We start from the raw sequence: 21651 nt of genomic DNA on the forward strand, positions 1-21651 counted from the left end.
AGATCAGAGGAATGAATGAACATAAGTTGTGTAGTTGTAAGATGTTACTTTTGAAAGCTCTTCATGCTGAACTTCAGCAACTTTTAGCACCAACTGGAAGGACAACACCGCAGCCTTAAACAATGAAGTAACCCGAGTTATTCTGCAAGTGCTCTTATGAACACGTCTGCAGCACTCAAAAATGGAGTCCAAGTATTCAGAGTACATGATTCTAAAAAAAGAAATCATAAAACATTTAATCATAAAAATTAAAAAATGTAAAACTTTATTCATATTGATGTGGATGGATGGACTTGATTAACCCTTGAGAGAAATTCACAAAAATAAAGGCTTGTACTGTCTTCTCTCTGGTTTATAAAGGATAACATGAGCTATGTACCTTTTCCTGTCGTCTTCCTTCCAGTTTAGTGCATGTCTCAAGATCTCTTCGGTGATCTGTAACATGAAAAAAGACCTATCAAAAAAAAAACTGTGCAAAAATCCCAAATCTGTACTATGATACAGCTGTCTTAAACACACCTGTAGGTTTTTCTTTGAATTATCAAAATTAGTTTTGTCTATGTTCAGTTCTAACTCCTTTAGTCTGTACATCAGGCATTGGATCACATGTTCAGGCACAATGTGTGTCAACTTGGCAAACTCAGTAATATCATCAAATGCCACCATAGACAACCAGCTCCTCAAAACATGCTCTTTTTCCTTAGCCACTGATTTGTGGTCATCCAAAATCTTGAGCATCATTCTGGAAAAATGGGTGAAAAAAAATTTCAATATTATTTAATCAAAGCCTGTATTAAAGAGAAATTGAGGTGTTTTGGGGGGCTTAGGTTCTGTAGACAAATCATATTGCTAATAACAACAACAACCATAATAATCATATTATTTCTTACATGGCTAAATAAATGTTGAAACATATGGAAGAATTAATGTTATATATTATTTGTTTTCTCTGAACAGACTTCAGAATGGTCAACAGTCAAGTAGGCATTTATATTTAATTATTATTTTTAATTATTTTAAAGATATTTTTCTACAGTATTCCTGCTTTATGGGGTTATGCTACATAGGCTCTTATCAGTCAATTTGTGTCATTTACCTCCTAACTGGAGTTTTAATATCTTATAAAAGTCACCATAACAAACCTCCTCTTGTCAGGGTATGCTCTTATGTTCTCCCTGTATGGACGATACTCCACATCAAGAAGGGCTGTCCAATTAGCTTCCTCAACAGCTGGGCCGAGACGGGCCGAGTACGTGCCAGGCGATCTCAGAGAATGGAGCAGAGGAACCAGCAGCACGAGCTCTGAAACCAGCTTCCTCGCACAGTTGTTAATCAGACCCACCACCATGCTGGAACATGGAATCGAACCAAATGATACAGACAAATTATAACATACTCTACTGGAAGTAGTGCTTGAGTTGGATTATTTTAAATTCTACCAACCCTGTACTACTGCTATTGTGATATACATCTATAAAACATAAAAAAAAAAGAAAAAGAAAAAAAAAAAGAAAAAAGGTTACCATCATTTTAGCCATTTCGCCATTTGGTGTAATCAATTATTTTAGTTTTTGATTTACATTAAAATTACATTTTAAGTGCTAAATATGCTTTATTTAGACTTACCTTACTTTATTTATGTGGACATTTAAAAATAAAATTTGCTATAACACTTTATATTATTGCTTTTGTTTTTGTAAAATACGAAAAAACAGTAAATGGACATGTATAATTTTTTGTTGCAAGGGCTCCTTTTCCATAACTGCCTTGTACTGTGTTTTGTAAAATCTAATTTGAATGTTATTTTTAAGAGAGATAATCTTCTTCATCGTTTTAGTACTTACTTAAGTAGGAGTGGAAAGGTATTTTGCACTTTTCCTAATTGTCTGAGAGCAGGGTCAGATGACACTATGTGACAGAGAGTGCCCCAGTTCTTGATCCCAAGGTCGACACGACATGCACAGCACACCTGGTACACTGAGAGGCCAATCATCAGAGGGTTGAGGTGAGCCATGCGCTCTGTAGACCCTCCTCCTGCCTCACCATTCAGTAGCCTTACCAGCTTATTTTCTATCAGCTCTAGTACCTAACACACAGATAGAAAAGAATCACTTTATTGACACAGTGGAAGAACATTGAAATTGTTTTTTACAATTCCCAGAATCTTTCCCTTTGTATGTAATAATTGATAAAGCAAGAGTAAATAAAAATCATAAATAATAAATATAAGGACATGTAATATAACAATAATAATTAGATTTCAGTAGATCTGACAATGTGTAGTACTTCTCAAAGCTCTAATTGTGTTGCTTTGAATCAAATGTTTTTACTGACCTTTACAATAGGAGTAGGCAGATTTTCGAAGTAAAATACATGCTCTCTGGCAGCCAGGAAACCTATTTTATAGTGGTTTAAGTGTTGTGTAAACGCCTGCATGCTGTCCTGGTTTGATGGATCCCACTTCTCAAACAATCTATCCAGAAGTACATGTGCGGAAAAGTCCCAAGCCTCAGAAATAACTTTATCTGCAGTCTTAATCCAGCTCCACAGCCAATCTTTAAATGATCCTTGGCAACTCATGTACGCCTCAAAAAGGTGCAGTTCTAGACATGAAACGCATCAACAAAGATATTACACAGTTACCAAAATACATGGAACCGAGAATGACAGTAGAGCTGAACACAGAACAGTTTTCTTACCTTTTACTGACCGATCGCCGGGGATCAAAAGGTATCTTGTTGCTATTTCCTGTATTACTTTCTGTCGTTGTAGCACTGCATACTTATACTCCAATCTGTTTCCTCTAAGCACCATACTTTCATCAACAGAGAAGTTTGCCTCGATCAGGTAGCCATGCTTTCCCAAGCCCCTAGTATGTGGAAAGAAAAAAGAAATAAATCTACACAAAACTAAGATAAATATTAAAACAGATCCCATTAACATCAGCTGGTGACCTGCTGTATCATAAAGCAGTGCTCCAAACCCCTCCCAGGCAGTGCATTCCAACACAGTCCTAGAATTGGCCAGTTTATGATTTCCCCTGATCTAGGAATTGAGGCTAAGTAAAGAACACTGTGACTACCTCATGTGTTTGAGTAAGGAAAACACTAAAGACTGCAACTCTTCTGCTATGCAGGATTGTACTAACTCATATATACATTACAATACTTCATAATGCTTTACAAACTAAAGCAAAATTCAAAACAAAGAGATCTGACAAAAAACTCACCTGAAGTAGGTCATTTCCATTACGAAATGGCTGTCTTGTTGGAGCAGCATGAGTTTATCACAGTCTCTGTTAAACCTAAAGCATTTGTCCACCACTATGTACATATAAAAGGTGAACTTTTGCTGCCCACTGGGTCCTCCCCCTAATGACTTTCTGTAAGAATATAATGCATCAGAACTGTTACATCTCTGACTTCATTAACATGTTATTATGCATTATGTAGTTTTATATTCAAAGCTTTAAAGTGGGCTGAAATGAAGAACAGGACCCCAGCCTACCCCTGTGCTCCGTCACCGGCCGCCTTCCCTTCCTGTCTCTCTGCTGATTGATTCCTTCGTTCCTTTGCATCTTTGGTTTGTTCTACACCTGATGCTACAGCCGCGTATGACCTAGGTTCTCTTTTTTCTGAATCAGAGTCAGAGGACTTCTTCAGGACTTCTCCTGACTCTGAGTCAGAGGACTTCTTCAGGACTTCTCCTGACTCTGAGTCAGAGGACCTCTGTGGGACATCTCCTGACTCTGCTCCATTCTCCTTCTTATGATCCTTCACCTTTCCTTCGTGGTCTGGCACACCTTTGCCTGACAGTACAGTCTTTCCTTTCTTATGATCTTTTTCAGGAACAAGAGGTCCCGGGTCTTGCTCAGAATGCTTGGTACCCTTGCCTTCATTATTCTCCTTCAGTGCATTCGTTCTGCCTGAGGACGCTGGTTCCACAGTGCCCCCTGGAGGCTCAGGGTGGACCTGCATCGGTTGCTGTTCTGGCAGTGCAGCTTCACTAGTGATCTTTGACTCTGTTTGCGTGTGACGCGTACTTTGACTGATACATTCCGTTTGGGTTGTTTTGTCTTTTACCTCTGCTTCGCTTGTCTGAGTCTGAGCCTCCACTTTTCCTGTTTCAGGAAAACAGCTGGTGGAACCCTGATCAGCTGCGAGTTCAGCCTGGTCCCTCGTCCCTCGGCCGAGGGTATCTTCCATCTGGCTCTGGGACTGGGTTGGGTTTGGGCTTGTGCACCCATGCTCTGATTTCTTCCTCCACTCTCTCTGCTTGCCTTCCCTGGTGCTGTCACTGTTCCTGCCGGCTTTGTCTGCGTCTTTCTTTCTGTCTTTTCTATTCCGTTTCCTCTTCATTTTAAACTTCTTTTACATTTGGTTTCTAGTTCCATGCACAAAAGAGAAAAGAACCAAATAAAACCTTGAACGTCCCAATGAAACAAAATATAACAAAATCTTTTTTTAATGATTAAACTGAAAAATCGCAAACTCCTCACATTTTAAGTAGTACACAGAATCTTCTGTCTTTCTAAGATCCTTTGTGGGGAGGAAAATATCGAATTGCACGGTAGGCCTGTAGTATATTTTGATATCTCCAAGCGGTTTGCAACAAGCTGGATTTTAAAGCCTTACGTTATATCCTGCCTTCACGCTACGTTTCTTGATCATTAATACCGGAAAGACTTTTCTTGGGTATAATTTTCAGTGATTTGAAGAGACGGCGTATCTCTGAGTCTCAATATTATATTAACAAGTACATTTTTATACAATTGCCCGTACGCCTACATGCGTAGATATATTATATTTCCATTTAATCCAGTCTTCATCCATTAGAATGGCCTTAACAGTTTCGCGCAAACGTTTTCCCAGATTCCATCCCTGCCGTATGCAAAACACTGTTTCAAAGACGTTCTCAAAACTAAGCAACAAATAAAACCATATCCTGGACACGGTGAAAACCTCTCCAGAGAACACTGCCATACGACATGTCCTTACCTGACGGGTACGTCCTTCCGTGAGCTGCGCCTCACTGCCCCTCTCTCGTCGCTTCTTCGGTATCGATACTTTAAGCCTCACTTTCGGTTTCGTTTCATCCGCTGCTCCCATTTTAATTATCCAGTGTATAGAAGTCCTGACACGACCAGGAACTTCCTCCAAACCTGTCGCTACACTATAAATGCTTTAGCCAGTTCACACAGGGAAAACAATCAAACCAAAAAAAAACAAAAAAAAAAAACAAAACGCTTTGTCACAGCTGGTTACGAAAGAGCATGTATCATTTTATTTAATAAATGGATAGACAAAAGGTTGATTTGAACTGGCAGTGTGTTTAATATCGTTACAATGCTGTACAAGACCTCCATCTAGCGTAAAAAAAACAACGCACTGAAAAGCATCTTAGCTAAATTATGCATCTTTCTCAAACGTTGATAATTAAATAAAAATCAGTAAACTAGTTTTCTAACAGCACATAAATGATTAATCGTTACTAGAAACATCATGCAATTATTTTCTATTCATCAAACATGTAATAGTAAGTAGATAAAATAATGTTTTGTGCCAAGTGGAACATTTTTGTAATAACATTCCTGCCTTACTTTCTTCTTTTATTCCATAAATCACTCTTCCCACCGACCATTAAAACATATTGCATGTTAAAATAATATATCTACATATTGTAATTAAACATTTAATCAAATTCAGACTGTTCTGTGAATAGTCTTCTAAACTTGTGCGGTTTATGGCATCTTCACCCTTCTGAAGACTACCACTCTGTTTTTGCGTCTTGGTCCTTTGTCAGGCTCAGGGTCAGGATTGCCCTGTGTCCCAGGTTTGGGGCGATCCTCTCTGGGGGACGTGGGGCTCCTACCTGTCTGAAAATCATCCAAAAATGATTCCACTCCTTCGAATTTGGTAGTGAGTTCACCCAGCCGCTCCTTCAGAGTGTTGAACTCCTTATATAGATCGTTGAGGGCTTCAGACAGGGGCTCAATCCTAGAATACATTTATCACAATAAGTCAAACGTCACATTTTAACAGGAGAACCCAAACTGTCTGGAAACCTGTTGAATGCTTGTTGAAACCCACAGAACCAACCTCCTATAGTCCGGTAGCACAGTGTTGTGATCATTCAGAAGTAGGTCTTTCACTTGGGTCATGATTGCAAACTTCCAGTTGTCCAGGACTAAAGTGAGGTTAGCACACCCTCTGGTGTTCACTTTCTCAGCTGCAATACAAAACCCAATTAAACATATAACCTTGTAGAAATTCAAGTAGAATATTCTCTTCAAATCAAAATAAAAAACCATGATGTGACTGAGAATGGCTGAGATGTATAATGATTCTTCTCTCTTTCTTTCTCTCTCAGTATTACCCTCAACTTTGTAGTCCCACTCAAAGCTTTGTCTTCTTCTATTCTGTGCAGCACCCACAGAGAGTATAAAAAACAAGGCCAGAAGAACCTGCATGTTTCTGTGCATGGATGGAGCGAGAGAAGGACAGATTAAGAACATGTTACTGATCCTGAACGACTTGGCAAAAACCTATCCCTCAAGTTGAAAAACACACAACCCCCCCCCCCCCCCCATCAAATTCAAAACTATGAAATTAACATATATTATTAAATGTGAGATAAACAACAAAGATGTGAAGCAACACAATACCAAATAAAATATTTTAACTCAATTTGTTTTGAAGACAACACAGAAGTTGGAGTCAAGTCATTTAGCATAAATATGTAAACGCTTACCTTTACATACAAGCTCCTAAAATGTGTTGAACTATCATCAGTGACTGTCAAGTATAGTCTATACCTCCAAGCTTTTATATGTCCATCAAAATGTAACCCTCCCCATTCTGGTGTTATTGCTGGAGGAAGAGTGGAGAAATTTATATTGTCTTTTCCCCAAAAGAAAATATCGGACAGTTAAATAAATGGACCACAGATAAATTCATATTTCTGTCTCGATAACCTTTTAAATGTTCCGCTTCCAAATAAACTAAGAAAACTGGAGGTGGACAATGGACTGCAGACTACACCTATCCAGCAGTACAAAAACATTATTTAACCACACCCTCACATGCAGAGACCCAGATAAGTGAGGAGAATCACATGGGTTAATGACCACCCTTCATTGCTCAGGTCCAATGAGGAAAGTAGCAGAAAATAGCAGTGTTGAGGTCTGCTGGAAAAATAGAAGTAAGATTCCATGATAGCAGTAGCCAAGGACCTGAGCATTGCAGGATTACAGGCAATCCAACAAACTGAAAATGTGTGTGCAAATGTATCCCTTGTGTGGTTAATGTGGAACTGCAACCATGAATGATTCATTTAACCTCATAATTGTCTAATTGCAATATTATAACCAGTAGTCATACTGACAGGGGAAAAACAGAGCTTTCTTTGAAGTAAACCCAGCCCTCAACACTGAAAAAAGTGTGGAATCTTACTTCAAAAGAGAGTGGTTACAGACAGGTTGTCTTGTGGTTCATCTTAGCTGCGTTTGATGTTGACAGCTCACGTGCACGTCAGCATTCCTAGACTTCATCTGCAACACACGTGGGGTGCTAGGGATCTACCAGAGGCCCAGGGTTCATCTTAGCATGTTGATGTCACCCAGTAGACAATCTGCAGCCTGGTCCCTAATGCCATCATGCTAGATTAGGATAATGCTGAAGCTCCTTGGATGAACATGACTGTTTTAATCATGTCAGAAAAGGACTTTTGCATCAAAGCGCTTTTAAAATAGCTTTACCTTTGCCACAAACATTCAGCTCACTCTGTGCTGTAGTTGAAATGAATGTTGCAATGCGTCTAATTTCACCTCAGTGATGTTGCTCCCAATACCTGTTTTCTCTTATTAGTTTTAAGACTGATTTCAGTAGGAAAGAATACTTTTTAATGTAGAACCATAATATGAGCACAGTAACTTTCAAGAAGTCAGTAAAAAAAGGAAAAGCACTACATTCAAATGAAAATGTTTTTATTGTTAAAATGTTATTTCTGCATTTTAACTCCCAAATGGTGTGCAGTCTTGGGCCTTCTTCAGGCTTCATCCTAATAAGCTAATTTTTAGAAAGGAGACAGAAGTAGTGCACTATTCCTGAGCACTATTGATATTAGGCTTTAAGCCATGTCAGGGGAGCCAGCCGTAAACGTCTCGTAACCCCGGACCCTCCAAAGCAAAAATTATTTCCAATGCAGAAACAGTATGAAAAGAAATCCCAGATTCTTGTTTGTCTGTGAAGTTACCAACTAAGCAGCACTGGCCAACTCTGTCATAAGTTGTCAAGTCTCTATTCTGTACCATCATCACATTCATATTAGGTATATAATGCAAATTAACCAAGTGTGACAGGAAAAACATTTTCCACAAGATGCTTTTCTCCCTTTTATACCAGAGGTTCTAAACTCTGAACCTCAAATCCAACTTTTGAACCTAGATTTCTTTCCCCCTTCACTTCAGTACTTAAGTTAATGATAGCTATCTGGACAGTTAATGTAACTGATGGGCCATTTGGTCAGCACATGACTCCTAGTTTCCTTTTGGGGTGAAAAACAGAATATGCTCATTCACACAACCAGCTCTGCAAGATGTATGTGCAGAGACTTTTCTGAAGCAAGTACATCCCTGAAGTGCTTCACCACATACCAATATTAACTCAGAAGGAGCACTGCAGGTTGACCTCAAAAGCGACTTTCATTTTGTGTTGGGTGCAAACACCACAATTTGTCTTTCATTTGGTGTTGGGTGCAAACACAATTTGCTTTTGGCTCCTCACAGGCAGCAACAAGCTAGAAAATTTAAAGTGATTAATTTAATTAACATTCATTTTAACTCTTAGTGATGTTTCACCTTTCATCTTATCCAGACTTGGGACACACTGGGTCAGATAAGAGGAAGCAGTGTTAAGTGGCTAAAAGGCTTTGGAGATCGTCATGATATCCCTATCCGTCCAAAGTTCTGACCAGTGACGGTAAGTGAAAAAAGAGCGAAACACTGAAGAAGGTGCCATCAGTCACAATTTCAGTCAGTGGGAACTTTACCAAAAGCTGCCAAATGCACCGGCCATTCTTTATACCATTTTCTCTTTTTCTAACAGCAATGTGAAAATGGTGTGAAGGGAAAAAAAGTAAGTAGCTTTATGTCAGACTGAGAAATGTAGGCAGAAATCCAATATTAAACCCTGTCATTCAGTTTGATAATACACCCCAGAAACCACAGGCAACACAGCAATCCCAAAGTCCTTAAAACTTGCTAAAAATAAATCAATGGCAATGAAAACGGCATATGATCACTGATAATGAGGCCTGTGCAACTTTTAATAGGTGTTTTTAATCTAATCTCCTTTGAGGAAACTACGGTGAGATGAGTGGGTCTGTGCTATCCACCTGTTCGGAACATTGTGTATCATCTTTAATCATGTGAAACTCCAAGGGCTTTTTCAGCATCATAGTTTTCAGAAAACTGTATTCAATTCTAGCAATATACATATAACAAGGAGCCAAAAAAAGGAAAAGAAAAGCCTCACTGAAATTAAATAAAAGTATCAATCCTTATCTGCATGTTATATACACAACACATTTCAAGGTTGTGAAAACAGGTGGGGTGCAGAAATCAAATTCCACAAACAAATTTAGCAAGTTTAATCAATGTCCAGGAAGCTACGCTACCGCCAGGACAATTTGGACTGCAGAGAAGGAGGAGCCTCGGCATAAATCAATCCCAGCATGCCGTGTGGCCACTGTAGAGAGGCTACAGGACCACACTGCCATCATAAGCTCTGCACATTCGACTGGCTGTGGAGCTCAGCACGCCACTGGCATTCGCAACCCAGCGCAATCAGGGAAGAAGTGGGCAGGGCTTGGAATGGGGGTGGGGTGAGGGGCGTGGTCTGAATGGGACATGCCCCTCCTGCTGCTATCTCCCAGCATGGTGTGTGATCACAGCACTGGATATAGGGGCTTTTAACTGCGGGGAAGGCTGCACATCTCACAATGCTCTGTGCCCGGCTGGTTCATGAAGGTGCAGTGGACGCATGACCACATGACAGAGGAGGATGCTGGGACAGACGGGCCACCCATGGCATAGTCCAGAGAGCCTGCCTGCTGCCCTCCTACTGTGCCTAAGAGAGGAAGGAAAGGATTTTATTCATTAGTCAAATCACATTTATATGCCTTATGTAAAAACAACTATGACTGATCAGTGAGCAGCTTATTCCAAGGAATTGTACTCTCACAGATAGCAATAAATTAACATGAAAATACAAATAAAACATGAAGGCAGCATTAAAAGCAGGCATGCAAAATATAAATACTGCACTTGGACAAAACCTAAACCAATAAAAGCTCAGGAAGACTCAAAGGCCAGGTATGTCTAAAAACAACATCAGAGGGTGACAAGTGAATGGAAAATGGTTCCCAAGGCTGGGGGCAAGCACCAGAAAAGCGCTGTCACCATTAGCCTTTAACGATACTCTGGCAGAGAGGTTTGCTTAAGAGATGACACCTGACTGTTGTGTAGTGAATGAAGTCAGTGATGTATTATACTGCTAATCCTTGTAGTGCTTCAAAAACAAGCAGCAGCAGCTAAAAATCAGTGACGATTTCACTAGTAACCAGTGAAGTGAGGCAAGTACAGCTAGAACCTTTGAGGAACCAGGCTGGTGTATTTTTCACAAGTCACACACGATATACATTTGACTGTGCGACTCAAACAATAGTTATGACAGGAAAAAGACTAAACTATCAGGCAATCAGAATGAATTTTCTGTGATTCATATCTAAGGGGTCCTAAGCTCTCACAAATCAACAGACAAATAAGCAAACAAAAAAATATAACAGCAGAAGCGCAGGAATCTTCCCAAATCTCCAGTGAGTTGGAGATACACTCACTACACAGCTGCTCGATGGTGGCCCACTGCTCAGACTTCTTCCATGTCTGTGCCAGTTCCTCATTTGAGGTCTTCACAGCCTCTAGCAAGAGTCCAATACTGTCCTGTGAACAAAAAGTTGAAATTCAATATTAGTTTCTAGTTTCTTTAAAGATGATCAATGCTGCACCCACAACAGGAGGCAGGGGTCCACAGGCATGGACCCCAAAATGTCTGCATGAATGTGCAGAGGGTCATCACCACCAAAAACCATGAAACATTAACTGGCTACTATTAGCAGGGCTCTGAGACGTGCACAAGTGTCTCAACTACAGAGCCACCTGTTGGACAAAACACTGTATACATATACAACTGTGTGCCTAGGCAACAAAGGGAGAGAGGACAAAGAAGGGAGCATCATGACCTCAAAACAAAAGAGCAAACAAATCATCAGCAAAACAAAAGGAAAACAAAAAAGCCCTGGCTGAGATTAAGCGCAAACCCATAATGCTGGAAAAGTCTTTTTACAATCATTTGTTATAACTACCCCGAGAAAGTAGAGATGAGGAACATTTGTGAAACACAGCAGGGGCACAGTAATGATAAATACCAAAATCACTACTGTGATTACACTAAAAACGAAAATGTTCTGGAACCTTAAACACAAACTACAAGCATTGTGGGGGAAAACTGGAAAACCCCCACAAAACAAAATAAAAAACACACTCACCCGTAAAGGCATGACGTCATTGGTGACGAGGAAGATGAGCAAATGGAAGTCAGAGACAATGTCCAGGAAGGAGGAGGAGGAAGAACACTGGGAGAGATATGTAGCTAGACTGTGGAAGTCCTGACACACAGACACACACACACACATGATTTTGGAAAAGGTTTAAGCAGCATTTGCCAGAGAGGATGTGTTTCTTCTGTGTGCTCGAGGTAGAGGTGTATGAGGTGTGTGCGTGACTACCTGTGTCTCCCCGAGTGCATCCCTGTTCTCGATGGGGAAGCGGAGCATGGAGGAGAAGGTGAACACGGGGTCTTTAGGAAAGGTGGTGGTGATCTGCGCGCGCACACGCACACAGGCGCGCACACGCGCACACACACACACACACACACACACACACACACACACACACACACAGAGAGAGAGAGCAATCAGAGCACAGTAACGACACGTTCTCCCTCACACACACAGACACAGTTCACAAGTTTAGTGTGACTCAGTTTGTTTAATTTTAATAACACTGATCCACACAATATTCAAAATTAATTTTCCTACATTTCCTCACTACACGTTCTACCCCATGAATGGCTCACTGTGCTGTTCTGTTAATGGCAGTTCCAGCAGAGTGAGACTGAATGACTGGAGTTGCTAGTTGAGTGGCACAAGTGCCCCAGTCCATCAAAGCCTATCTAAAGGATTTAATTCATTTCCGTATAGGCCTCTGCCCTGCAGTCAACACTAATAATGAGTGCAATTCATCAAAGCATTCCTTTCATAAGCTACTGTATGCAGGTGTGAACATGCTGTCGCTAACTTTAGTTTACCCACAGAGTGTAAAATAACACCCAAAGTGATTACAGTGTTTCTCAAAACTTTAAAAATTTTTAATTATTTCACTATATTCGAAGCTTTTCCACAGCATTCATAAGCCCTAAGAGCTCAATTACACTTTACAAACAGGTAGGGGTGTGTGTGTGTGTGTGTGTGTGTGTGTGTGTGTGTGTGTGTGTGTGTGTGTGTGTGTGTGTGTAGATGTCTTATGTAGCATAAATGCAATTGAGGAATATTTTAAAGGCTAGAGGAGATTTGGTATAGGCACTGGTACTCACGTCAATGATTAAGTACTCCACAGGTAGAGGGCGAGCCAAGTGTGTGATGTCATTGCCAAACTTGTCTTTATCCTGCATACAAGGAAAGAAGGTAAACAGAGAAAGAGAGAAAACATACACAAAGAAAGAGGAAGAGAGACGATAAAAGAATGAATAATGAAATGAAAGAAAAAAAGATTTAAAATGTTGAAAGTCTTAAGGACTTTATGGCTTATTTGTGGCACCACAACACACACTGCTACAGACTGCATCACATCCTAAAAATACCATGAGCAGCAGGAAAAAAAAAAAATCCTGCGCATCTCCTACTTCATCTTAGTTTGGCAGTTTCAGGTTCACAGCAAGTTCAGAACATGCAGGGCCATCTGTCAGGTTTTTACCAGTCTAGCTGTACCGATGCTCAACCACCGATGACTGATGCTCAACAACAGACGAGAGCCTCTGTTCAGAATTGTGATAAAACACATCTTACCTACAGTAATATAAGAGGACTGCTTAGTTTGACCGTAAACGCAATCATTTGTATGGGAATGCATTTCATCGGTTTGCTGCACTTCACTAAACAAATAGTCGCTTGAAGCTGAACTTTGCAATCATCCAGAATGAAAATGCCAAAAGGAAGAATGACGGATTAGAGCAGGAGACAGACTGGCACAACAGACAGCCACAACAGACAGCCGTGACGGATGGATTTACATGACCAGGGATCCCTCTGAACACGGGCCCTTCCTAACCTGTCTCAGAGAAACTTCGTCACACACAGATTATAGAAGACATGTGGTAGTATGATGCATGACGGTTCTGTGCATGTGCACATGGACATGGCAAGTGTCATGTGGAGGAGATGAAAGTGCATGCCTGGTAAACACATATGTACATAATATGTGAGTGAGAGGGTGTCTGTGTGCGCGCGTGCACTTAGTCTGCCTCATCAAAAGGGATACAAAAGCCTTGGCTTCCATATGCTCAGGCTGCATGTTGGCATGAACGGGTGTGTGTGCGCACGTGTGCATGCACCTTATAGAAGACATCTGGGACATACTGCTCACTGCTGGACTCTTTGGCGTAGCCAAGCTCGGGGGCATCTCGGCAGGGCAGCAAGCACTCATCCCTCACCAGTGCCATGCACTGGTTAGACACCTGATATCCCTCAAAATGCACTTGGTTATCTGGACCACCTGCGTACACACACCCCCACACACCCCCACACACCCCCACACACCCCCACACACCCCCACACACCCCCACACACACCCACACACACCCACACACACACACACACACACACCCACACACACAGGCACAAAGGTATATATGTATATTAGAGTTATATTTACATTGCAGGACAGAATACCGCACCAATTTATTATATTGTTGCTTTTTTTAATCAAAGGCATGTGGTTTTAGGAATAACAAATAAAAATAAAACAAGATGATCCAGGTCAATCATTTAGTATAGTCTGATAACCCATTTAATTGCACATCAAGTATTTTACAAGGCACACAAATGAATGCATTCTCTCTTCAGGAACAGAACCAACAGTAACAGTAAAAATACAGCGTCTACTCCCGTCGTAGCAAAGGAAAGCTCACTGCAAATAACATCATAAAGAAGAGAAACCACGCACCTGTTGCGACTACTGTGACAAATTTTGATCCAAAATGGCCATCAGGAGAGAGCCGGCAGGGATTGGCGTGCTGGTTCTGGAAATGTCCGGCAGTGATGCACTCTTCAGAGCTCAGGAAGTACGAGTCCTACACAGGAAACAAATCACAGGCTGCAGCTTGCACATAACATGGTACTGCTCACTCTGTCCTCGAACCAGGCTGGGTCCAGTAAAGAATCTAGCGGGCTGTTTTACTTGAGACGCGCAATTTGAAGTGTTACCTTGTTTCTTGTGTAACGCACTGTGCCTATTCTTGTATCTTCTGATAGCAGGTCTGTGAAGATCCACCCCACCTAGGTCCATAAGCAACTAATATTACCATTTATACAATAATACAACAAACTTGGGAAGTAAACAAACAGCTATGTTAGCAGATATGCATTTGAATTGCAACACTCTAACCACACCTACAAATTATGCCGCCAATGTCAGGAAGGGCTCCCTGTCAGGAATAAGCTTTTCTGTGCCCAAAATGTGTCATGTCACCAGATTCAAGACACCCAAGCCAGAATAGTGGTTAAGTTAGGTGATGTTATGGTCCCAGAATGAGCCTGCCAGCCTAAAAGAGGGACAGGAGGAAAGAGAGAGTGGAGTCGGGGTTACCTTGCGGAGACCTAGCTTGGCAGCAATCTCCTCCACTGCTGCAGCTCTGGGATCGTCTATCAGTTCCAGGCTGTTCTGAGTGCCAATCTGAAACCCAACCAGACAGGAGCCATTACCACTGGGATTCAACCATATGGGATAGGGGTGGCAGTATTAAGTAGGCACATAGTTTATATTAATTTGCAGAATACGTGGGCCAACCCAGGAAACGACAACACCGAAGAACGCAGCTGCAAGGAGGAGAGGCAGCTGTCGGGGTGAGGCTAAGCGACCCTTTCTGACACTGCCTTCACATCAAACTCTCCCATGCAGACCACCATTTTACTCTTTAGGATGTGAGTGCAGGTGCACTGAGGGAACCAGATTCTCGATGTCCTTGATCTCTCGCTGCCAGGGTGTCTGACTAAGCCATGATGGAACAGACAGTACAAATGTGGAAAGACTGCTCATCAATCCAGACACATCAGTGGCTATTAAACAAGAAATGATTAATGTCTTTATTAGTGTTCCAAAATTAACTACTAACATTAATACTGTATACCGGTGCATTGAGTCATAGAGGCCTCATCTACACGCTTCTAACCAACCCTATGAGCTTCCGACAGGATTAAGGACAAGAGCATTTCAGATAAGTGCTTGTGTTTGTCGAGCTGACCTGTGGCGGTTCGTAAATGGCAGCCACTTCAGCGCGGATGCCCAGGGGGATGTCCTTGTGCTCTGTGTAGCGGCCGTACAGGTAGCCCATCCGCTGGTTTCCTGTCTTCCTCCAGAAGTCCAAGAAACGGTCGGCGATGGTGTGGTTCTCAAACATGATGTTATCCACATGTCTGTATTTCTGCAATGTGGAATGAAATGCCGAGAGGCTAGCATGCGTCCATCCTGAAAGTTATACATGAGCCCAGCTAGCGTTAATTAGCTATTAGCACTATTGGGATATCCAGTTCAGAGCTGCATTTCACTGCAAAGACTCAGCAAATGCCAGTGCAGTCATGGTGCTAGGGAACTGGGGGTACCTGTCTGTTCAGGGTGATGGCACTAGGTTGGCACTTGGTGCAGATGCCCTCTGGCCAGGGCAGATGGCCCTCGCAGCCAGACTTGATCTTACAGCTGATGTTCTCCAACGCCACAAACTTGCCCCTGAGTAAGAGGAGGAGAAATGATGGTCTCGTATGACTCCAGAGTCTCTTGAAGACCGACATTTTCCATTGAAAAGTCGAAAGCCTGTGCAAAGACTCACTTGTCTGCTCCACCGGTCAGCTTGCGGATATAGGCATGGAAAGACATGTGTTTGACAGGTGGATCGAGGTGATTCAGGTAGTCTTCATCAAAAGGCTGTGAAGTGGGAAAAGCCAAACAGCTGCAATGGAGCAAGGTATCTTTGTGCTACGCACTATGACTCATTATAAGGTCAAATTTACATGTGAACAAAAGCCTTTCCAATATGCATTATTGACTATGTACTTACCTCTAAAGGTACACAGTGTACGCATTTTCCCATTGGACCATGACGACATCTGAAACACAAGTGCATTCTCTTTAAAAGCTGTGGTACAATGAGCAATTTTTTATTCCATCAGATATTACAAAGGACAGAAAATGTTTCAAATGCACACTAGGTGCTGACGCTGTTGTATAAACATAAATACAGATTCACGCAGCAGAAGACAGACTCACAGTTGGGCATCTCGGTTTCTGTAGATCTTGCCTTCTTGTTTGGACAAGTACTGGTCAATATCATCCTCTGAGAACTGAGGAGCTGAGTGAGATCGAGACATGGAGGAGGAGGAGGATGAGGAGGAGGAGGAGGAGGAAGAATGGGGCTGTGCTGTGTCCATGTTCTCACTGGACTGACTGGATGATGACGGGAAAAGAAACAGCATGTCTCCATGTCTAGGCAAAGACAGAAACCAAGACAAAGTAAAGAAACAAGCAGATAAAAAGAAGAAGACACCTCCAAGACAAACAAGGCGAGAATATGTAGGGAGAATTGTTAACGAACACAGGGAGAATCGTTAATGAATGTTCTAGACAGCTTCTCGAAATCTCTCAAATGATACTTATTCCCAGTAGCAAACAGACTTACTTGATCTTAAGCAGGCTGAGCGTCTTGTTCTGAGAAAGGATCTCTCCGGTCTTGTTGCGGTTCAAGTAGACCGAAAAACCATTCGAGTTGAATCCAAACTCTTTTGCAACCTGCAGGGAGGGGGCATAAATTTAGCATATTATCCATCCCAAAGTTTTCATTTCAAAGTATATAATTAAGGCCTAAATAGGAATTTATTCAAGAACAAAATGCAGAAAAGGTTAAATCTATACTTTTAGACAGACAGTGCAATATTCCAAAACCAAACGTTGTTTTATGTTCAGGGTGAAAGGTGTGAAAGACCAAGTTGATAAGATTAAAATGGCACATTGTGACCATCAACCTGTATGAAAAAGAAGTAAAGTAAGGAACAAAGAAAAAGAAAACAAGATGAGGCAAAGAAGGGAGAGGAGAGCTAAACTCTCAAGTCCCCGTAAAAAAGTGAACTAACTGTATATACACGAAGCATTCCTGCATGCGGCATCTGCACACGATATTACAAAATAAGCTGCACTATAAACAATCCGTTTCAATCACAGAATCAGTTACAAATAAATAATTCAATAAGAACAGCAGCTTTGGAAGTGGAGATGTAATGCCATTAAGATTTCATTAGTAATTATTTACTAATCTATCATTCATTGATATCTAATTAAACTTGGCTGGACAAGTCAAAACACCAAATATCATATTTTCTAATGTTTATCAACACTTTGAGGAGAGTCAACATAAACTGGGCTGGGAAAATGATAACTTCTCTATGGAGCTGGGTGGTGAGGTTGATGCTCAGATGCACACGCACTTTGTTAAGAAGTCAGCGTGGCCAGACCTGTGCCACCCAGCCCGTTTTAGCCCCTACTGAAATAAGACCAGCATCAAAAGCAAACTAGATCTCTCCAAGGATCTAAGACTTTAGGCCTCACTTCACAACAAGCAATGAATCTTTCATGAAACACAGAGTGCTGTGTTATAGCAGAGTGATGCAGAGTGCTATGTTAAAGCAGACTGCCTCTTCTGCACAGCTACAACCACACCTGCCATTGCTGAGCCAAATGTAATAAAATGTAAAGCTCGTTCTAACAAAACAGGCAGCATGTCAATGGCGGTTGTACTGCAAGAAGCAAATGAACTGTCCTGAGGGAGCTTTTCAAGCCCACTATAATTATTCACTTGTTGCTGTGCCTGCCTAATGTCTCGGACAACGGCCGTTATTGTACTATGAGACAGCGTGGTATTGAGTGCATTCTCTCCATCAGAAGTGAGCTTCCAGAAGTTGCTAGCTGTCTGGCCTTGAGATATCAGCATGCCTCCCTTTGCTGAGGCAAGGTGTGTGTGTGTGTGTATGTATGCATGCATGCATGCATGCATGTATGTATGCATGCATGTATGTATGTATGTGTATGTGTGTGTGTATGCGCGCGCACACGTGCAGAACCCTAGATCGGTTCAGCCTAGCTCGGCATATGTAGGCTTATACAGTGTGGATCTCTGTTTTCAGCTGAGCCTTAACAATACATCAGCAGGGAGCGTGGTCAAGGCACACTGCAGCACTTTGCTGGCACTCTTCAGCGCCTGCAGCGGAACCTGGCTCAGCTCAGCTGTCTGAGCTATTCAGAAATGAGGTACTAAGGAATAACGATCAGTGTGGTTAAAAAAAGTGATACAGTGTGTTAAAACAAAATACAAAGCCACAGATTGAAAGGAAGTGAAGTCTAAGACTGGTCTGTGAACATGATAAATTCCACTTTTCTGTACTGGTAAGACTGGGACGGGTTCATTTCCCAGTGCAGCAACAATCCACATGCTCAGTCAGCTGAGCCTAAAGGCCAAAGACTGTGAGGTTGATGTGTTTTCCATTGCTTATAGAATGGTTTGAGTCTTTCATATTTGTAAATAAGTGACAGTTGGTAAATGTTGGGCTGTCCAACAGAACATCTTAGGACTTTTGTTACACACAGACAAGGATCTATCGTAATTTTAAAATGAAAAAGGGGACAAAGCTATAAGACTGAGTCTGACTGAAGACTTTGGTGTGTGTGTGTGTGGGGGGGGGGGGGGACTACTGTGCTTACCTTCTTAAGAAAAGCTGCAGCAGTCTCCCGCTTGGTTGAGTTGATTTTTTTCATTCCCTCCGGAGACTGGACACGAATGATCTACGAGTAGACAAACATCAGGAGAATTTCAGGTTGTTATGCTTCCAATGGTACACAGACCTATTAAGAAGACTTGGTCTACCCAACATGTTATGTGAAGCACTTTGAATTGCTACTGTGTATACAAGGTGCAAATACACTGACCTCGTCTTGCCTGATACTGGTTTAAAGACTCATGCTTTGAGCTCATTTCTGATTAAAGCATTATTGACCACAACTGCATAGCCAGCCAAGTGATTCACAGAAGCAGGGAAAGGGAAGTCAACCTGACTCTCCTCTTTACAAGTACAGCTGCCAACTGAATCACTGAGAACTTCTTAATAAATGAATTATCCTGGATTATAAGGAAGCACTTGCTGAAGATGGGTCACTTGTATACTGCGAGGTGTCCAGTCAGCTTTGTTTAGGGTTATTTTTGATGTACTGCCCAGTAAATAGTATGCAGACCACAATCACTAATACACAACATAAATGAGGTTTACTTTGCTTGTCTTAAAGGACATTACACAGCAAGAAATCCTAGCACTCTCTCTCTCTCTCTCTCTCTCTCTCTCTCTCTCTCTCTCTATATATATATATATATATATATATATATATATATATATATATATATATATATATATATCGGTTGACCAAGTAACTATTTAAGATAGCGAGCTTACCTATATGTCTTGGTTTCACACTGGAAGCTCGCTACCTTGAATGGTCAAGTATTTAAGTATTCTTGGAATTACAGTAGCTATGCTAGCTAGGACAGCTAAAATGACAAACTAAAGATGATCAGCAAAACGGTTTCTCAGAATGCGTGAACATCACCCAGTGCACGCAGGACTGGGAAACAGCGACTCGGATGACATTAACGCTGCCTAGCTGGACATCAGGTTGATGCGCCAACGTAACCAGCTCGCTGACCTACTTTACCAAAAGCAAATTTTTTTCCTGACATTGGTTACACAGTTCCCTTGCTGCCTGTATCCTAGCTAGCTAGTCGGCCAATTACCTTACCTACGTCTTAGCCGTTCAAACCTCCGAGAATAAGTTAGCTAATGCAGACTTCAACTATTTTAAGTCAGTTATCGAACCTGCTTGCATGCTAGATATCTGGGTAGGTTAGCTGTCTAAAGCACTGAGTGAACTCGACTTGTACATCAACTCAGTAAAGTGTTTATCTAGCCTTAGGCACCTAGCTAGGTTAGCTAACGTACCGTCCAAATGTCTGTGTAACCGATGTTAACAGCTGCAAGCTACCTGGCAGTCTCTTTGTTACAACCATGACATTTTCCACATGCAGTAAAGTATGTGGCAGGCAGAATAACCTGACAAGCTCGGAACAATTTAAGTAAATTTGTTCATTTCCTTAGTTAATTTAATTTCATATTTTAATGTCTGTTGGCGGTTAGCTGGGCCCGCAACTGTTCCGATGGTTAGCTTGTTAGCTTCGAGCTAACAATTCTGCTGCCTCATCACTCATAATACAGTACTTAGCTAGCGAGCTAGTTTAACGTTCCATAAACTAACAGGCAAAATACCTGAATCGGTTGCTTACCATGTTTTCTGCCATGTTTATCGGGTTCGTAATCCCGATTCTTGACACCGACAGACAACTCAGGCAGCAAATTCAGCGTTTACAAGACCAGCTCTAAACTGTACAGAATGCTCAAGACAAAACTCCATAACTCAGTTCGGTGCCGTGAACGCAGCGACAGTGTAAAGGTGAGTTCCTCCTATTACCGGAAGCCTTTCAAAACTAAAGTTCTACGTAAAGTTTACGTATAAGCAAAAGTCTCCACACTATATAGAAACTGAAATGCCGATAATATTATTTACTTGAAATAGGTAATAGGACCCTGAAAAATACTGAATCACAGCCTTTTGGTCCTTGTGTTTGTTGAGGGGGTGCAAACTCTGGTTACTTGATTAAATGACATGTTAGTTAACTAAGGATGTAAAAAAGCATAGATGCATCAAAATGCATAGAGATGAAGATGGCAGCTGCATCCATTTTGGAGTGCATAGTTGCTTATAATAACATTCACTAGAGTATGCATAGTTTTTTGTTTGTTTGTTTTTAAACCAAAATAAAAGTTTGTGTCATATCAATAATAATAATAATAATAATAATAATAATAATAATAATAATAATAATAATAATAACAACAACAACATATCCAGGGGTGCTCAGAGCAGTATGTGGCAGAGGAGATCAGCCCTATGTGTTGGTGGAGCAGAGGTGGGAAGTGTAGCTGTTATGGCTAATTTCAGCTCTTCATCATTATGGATGCATTGAAATCACAGAGCTCAGAGCCTTACACCCTATTCACCCTTTACACTATATTTTCAGCTCAAAGAGGTCACATGGAATGAGCAGATTTATTGAAACTATTTGTTATTGGTTGAAAAAAGGTGAAGTGTGACTACATCAGGAAGATTTGCAC

At 41.3% G+C, this 21651-nt stretch overlaps 2 protein-coding genes and 1 long non-coding RNA gene across 3 annotated transcripts in view; all 3 read right to left on the reverse strand.

Annotated features, from left to right (window-relative positions):
* rnf213b (ring finger protein 213b) overlaps window positions 1–4547 on the reverse strand; it is a 31908-nt gene extending 27361 nt beyond the window's left edge. The window contains exons 1-10 of the mRNA XM_027013065.2: window positions 4499–4547; window positions 3508–4383; window positions 3230–3382; window positions 2700–2869; window positions 2335–2603; window positions 1845–2086; window positions 1143–1349; window positions 520–742; window positions 380–435; window positions 49–211 (exon numbers count right to left, since the gene is read on the reverse strand). Coding sequence (XP_026868866.2) covers window positions 49–211; window positions 380–435; window positions 520–742; window positions 1143–1349; window positions 1845–2086; window positions 2335–2603; window positions 2700–2869; window positions 3230–3382; window positions 3508–4358 — 2334 coding nt within the window. The 5' untranslated portion in view covers window positions 4359–4383; window positions 4499–4547. The remainder of the gene's footprint in view (window positions 1–48; window positions 212–379; window positions 436–519; window positions 743–1142; window positions 1350–1844; window positions 2087–2334; window positions 2604–2699; window positions 2870–3229; window positions 3383–3507; window positions 4384–4498) is intronic.
* A 1662-nt stretch (window positions 4548–6209) lies between these two features.
* Window positions 6210–6807, reverse strand: LOC113579257. The gene is made up of 3 exons (XR_003410849.1): window positions 6751–6807; window positions 6376–6473; window positions 6210–6228 (listed from the first exon to the last, which is right to left on the reverse strand). It is a non-coding gene; the product is annotated as an uncharacterized LOC113579257 (long non-coding RNA).
* Window positions 6808–9303: 2496 nt separating this feature from the next.
* On the reverse strand, window positions 9304–20928 carry nploc4 (NPL4 homolog, ubiquitin recognition factor). Its single transcript, XM_027013067.2, has 17 exons — window positions 20763–20928; window positions 19136–19216; window positions 17064–17173; window positions 16655–16870; window positions 16446–16494; window positions 16218–16312; window positions 15994–16117; window positions 15636–15815; window positions 14981–15067; window positions 14599–14670; window positions 14339–14465; window positions 13728–13888; window positions 12711–12782; window positions 11845–11937; window positions 11605–11724; window positions 10897–10999; window positions 9304–10127 (listed from the first exon to the last, which is right to left on the reverse strand). The coding sequence occupies exons 1-17, from the start codon at window positions 20775–20777 to the stop codon at window positions 9970–9972; spliced, it is 1863 nt and encodes a 620-aa protein (XP_026868868.2). The 5' UTR covers window positions 20778–20928; the 3' UTR covers window positions 9304–9969.
* Window positions 20929–21651: the final 723 nt, after the last annotated feature.

Source organism: Electrophorus electricus, chromosome 14 (genome assembly GCF_013358815.1).
Source record: "Electrophorus electricus isolate fEleEle1 chromosome 14, fEleEle1.pri, whole genome shotgun sequence".
Lineage (NCBI taxonomy): Eukaryota > Metazoa > Chordata > Actinopteri > Gymnotiformes > Gymnotidae > Electrophorus > Electrophorus electricus.

Coding starts and splice junctions, on each gene's coding strand:
- nploc4 (XM_027013067.2), bottom strand. Junction 16,871..17,063: donor CTCAGCCTGCTTAAGATCAA/GTAAGTCTGTTT, acceptor GTCTTTGCCTAG/ACATGGAGACATGCTGTTTC. Junction 10,128..10,896: donor CACCATCGAGCAGCTGTGTA/GTGAGTGTATCT, acceptor TTCCTCTCTTAG/GCACAGTAGGAGGGCAGCAG.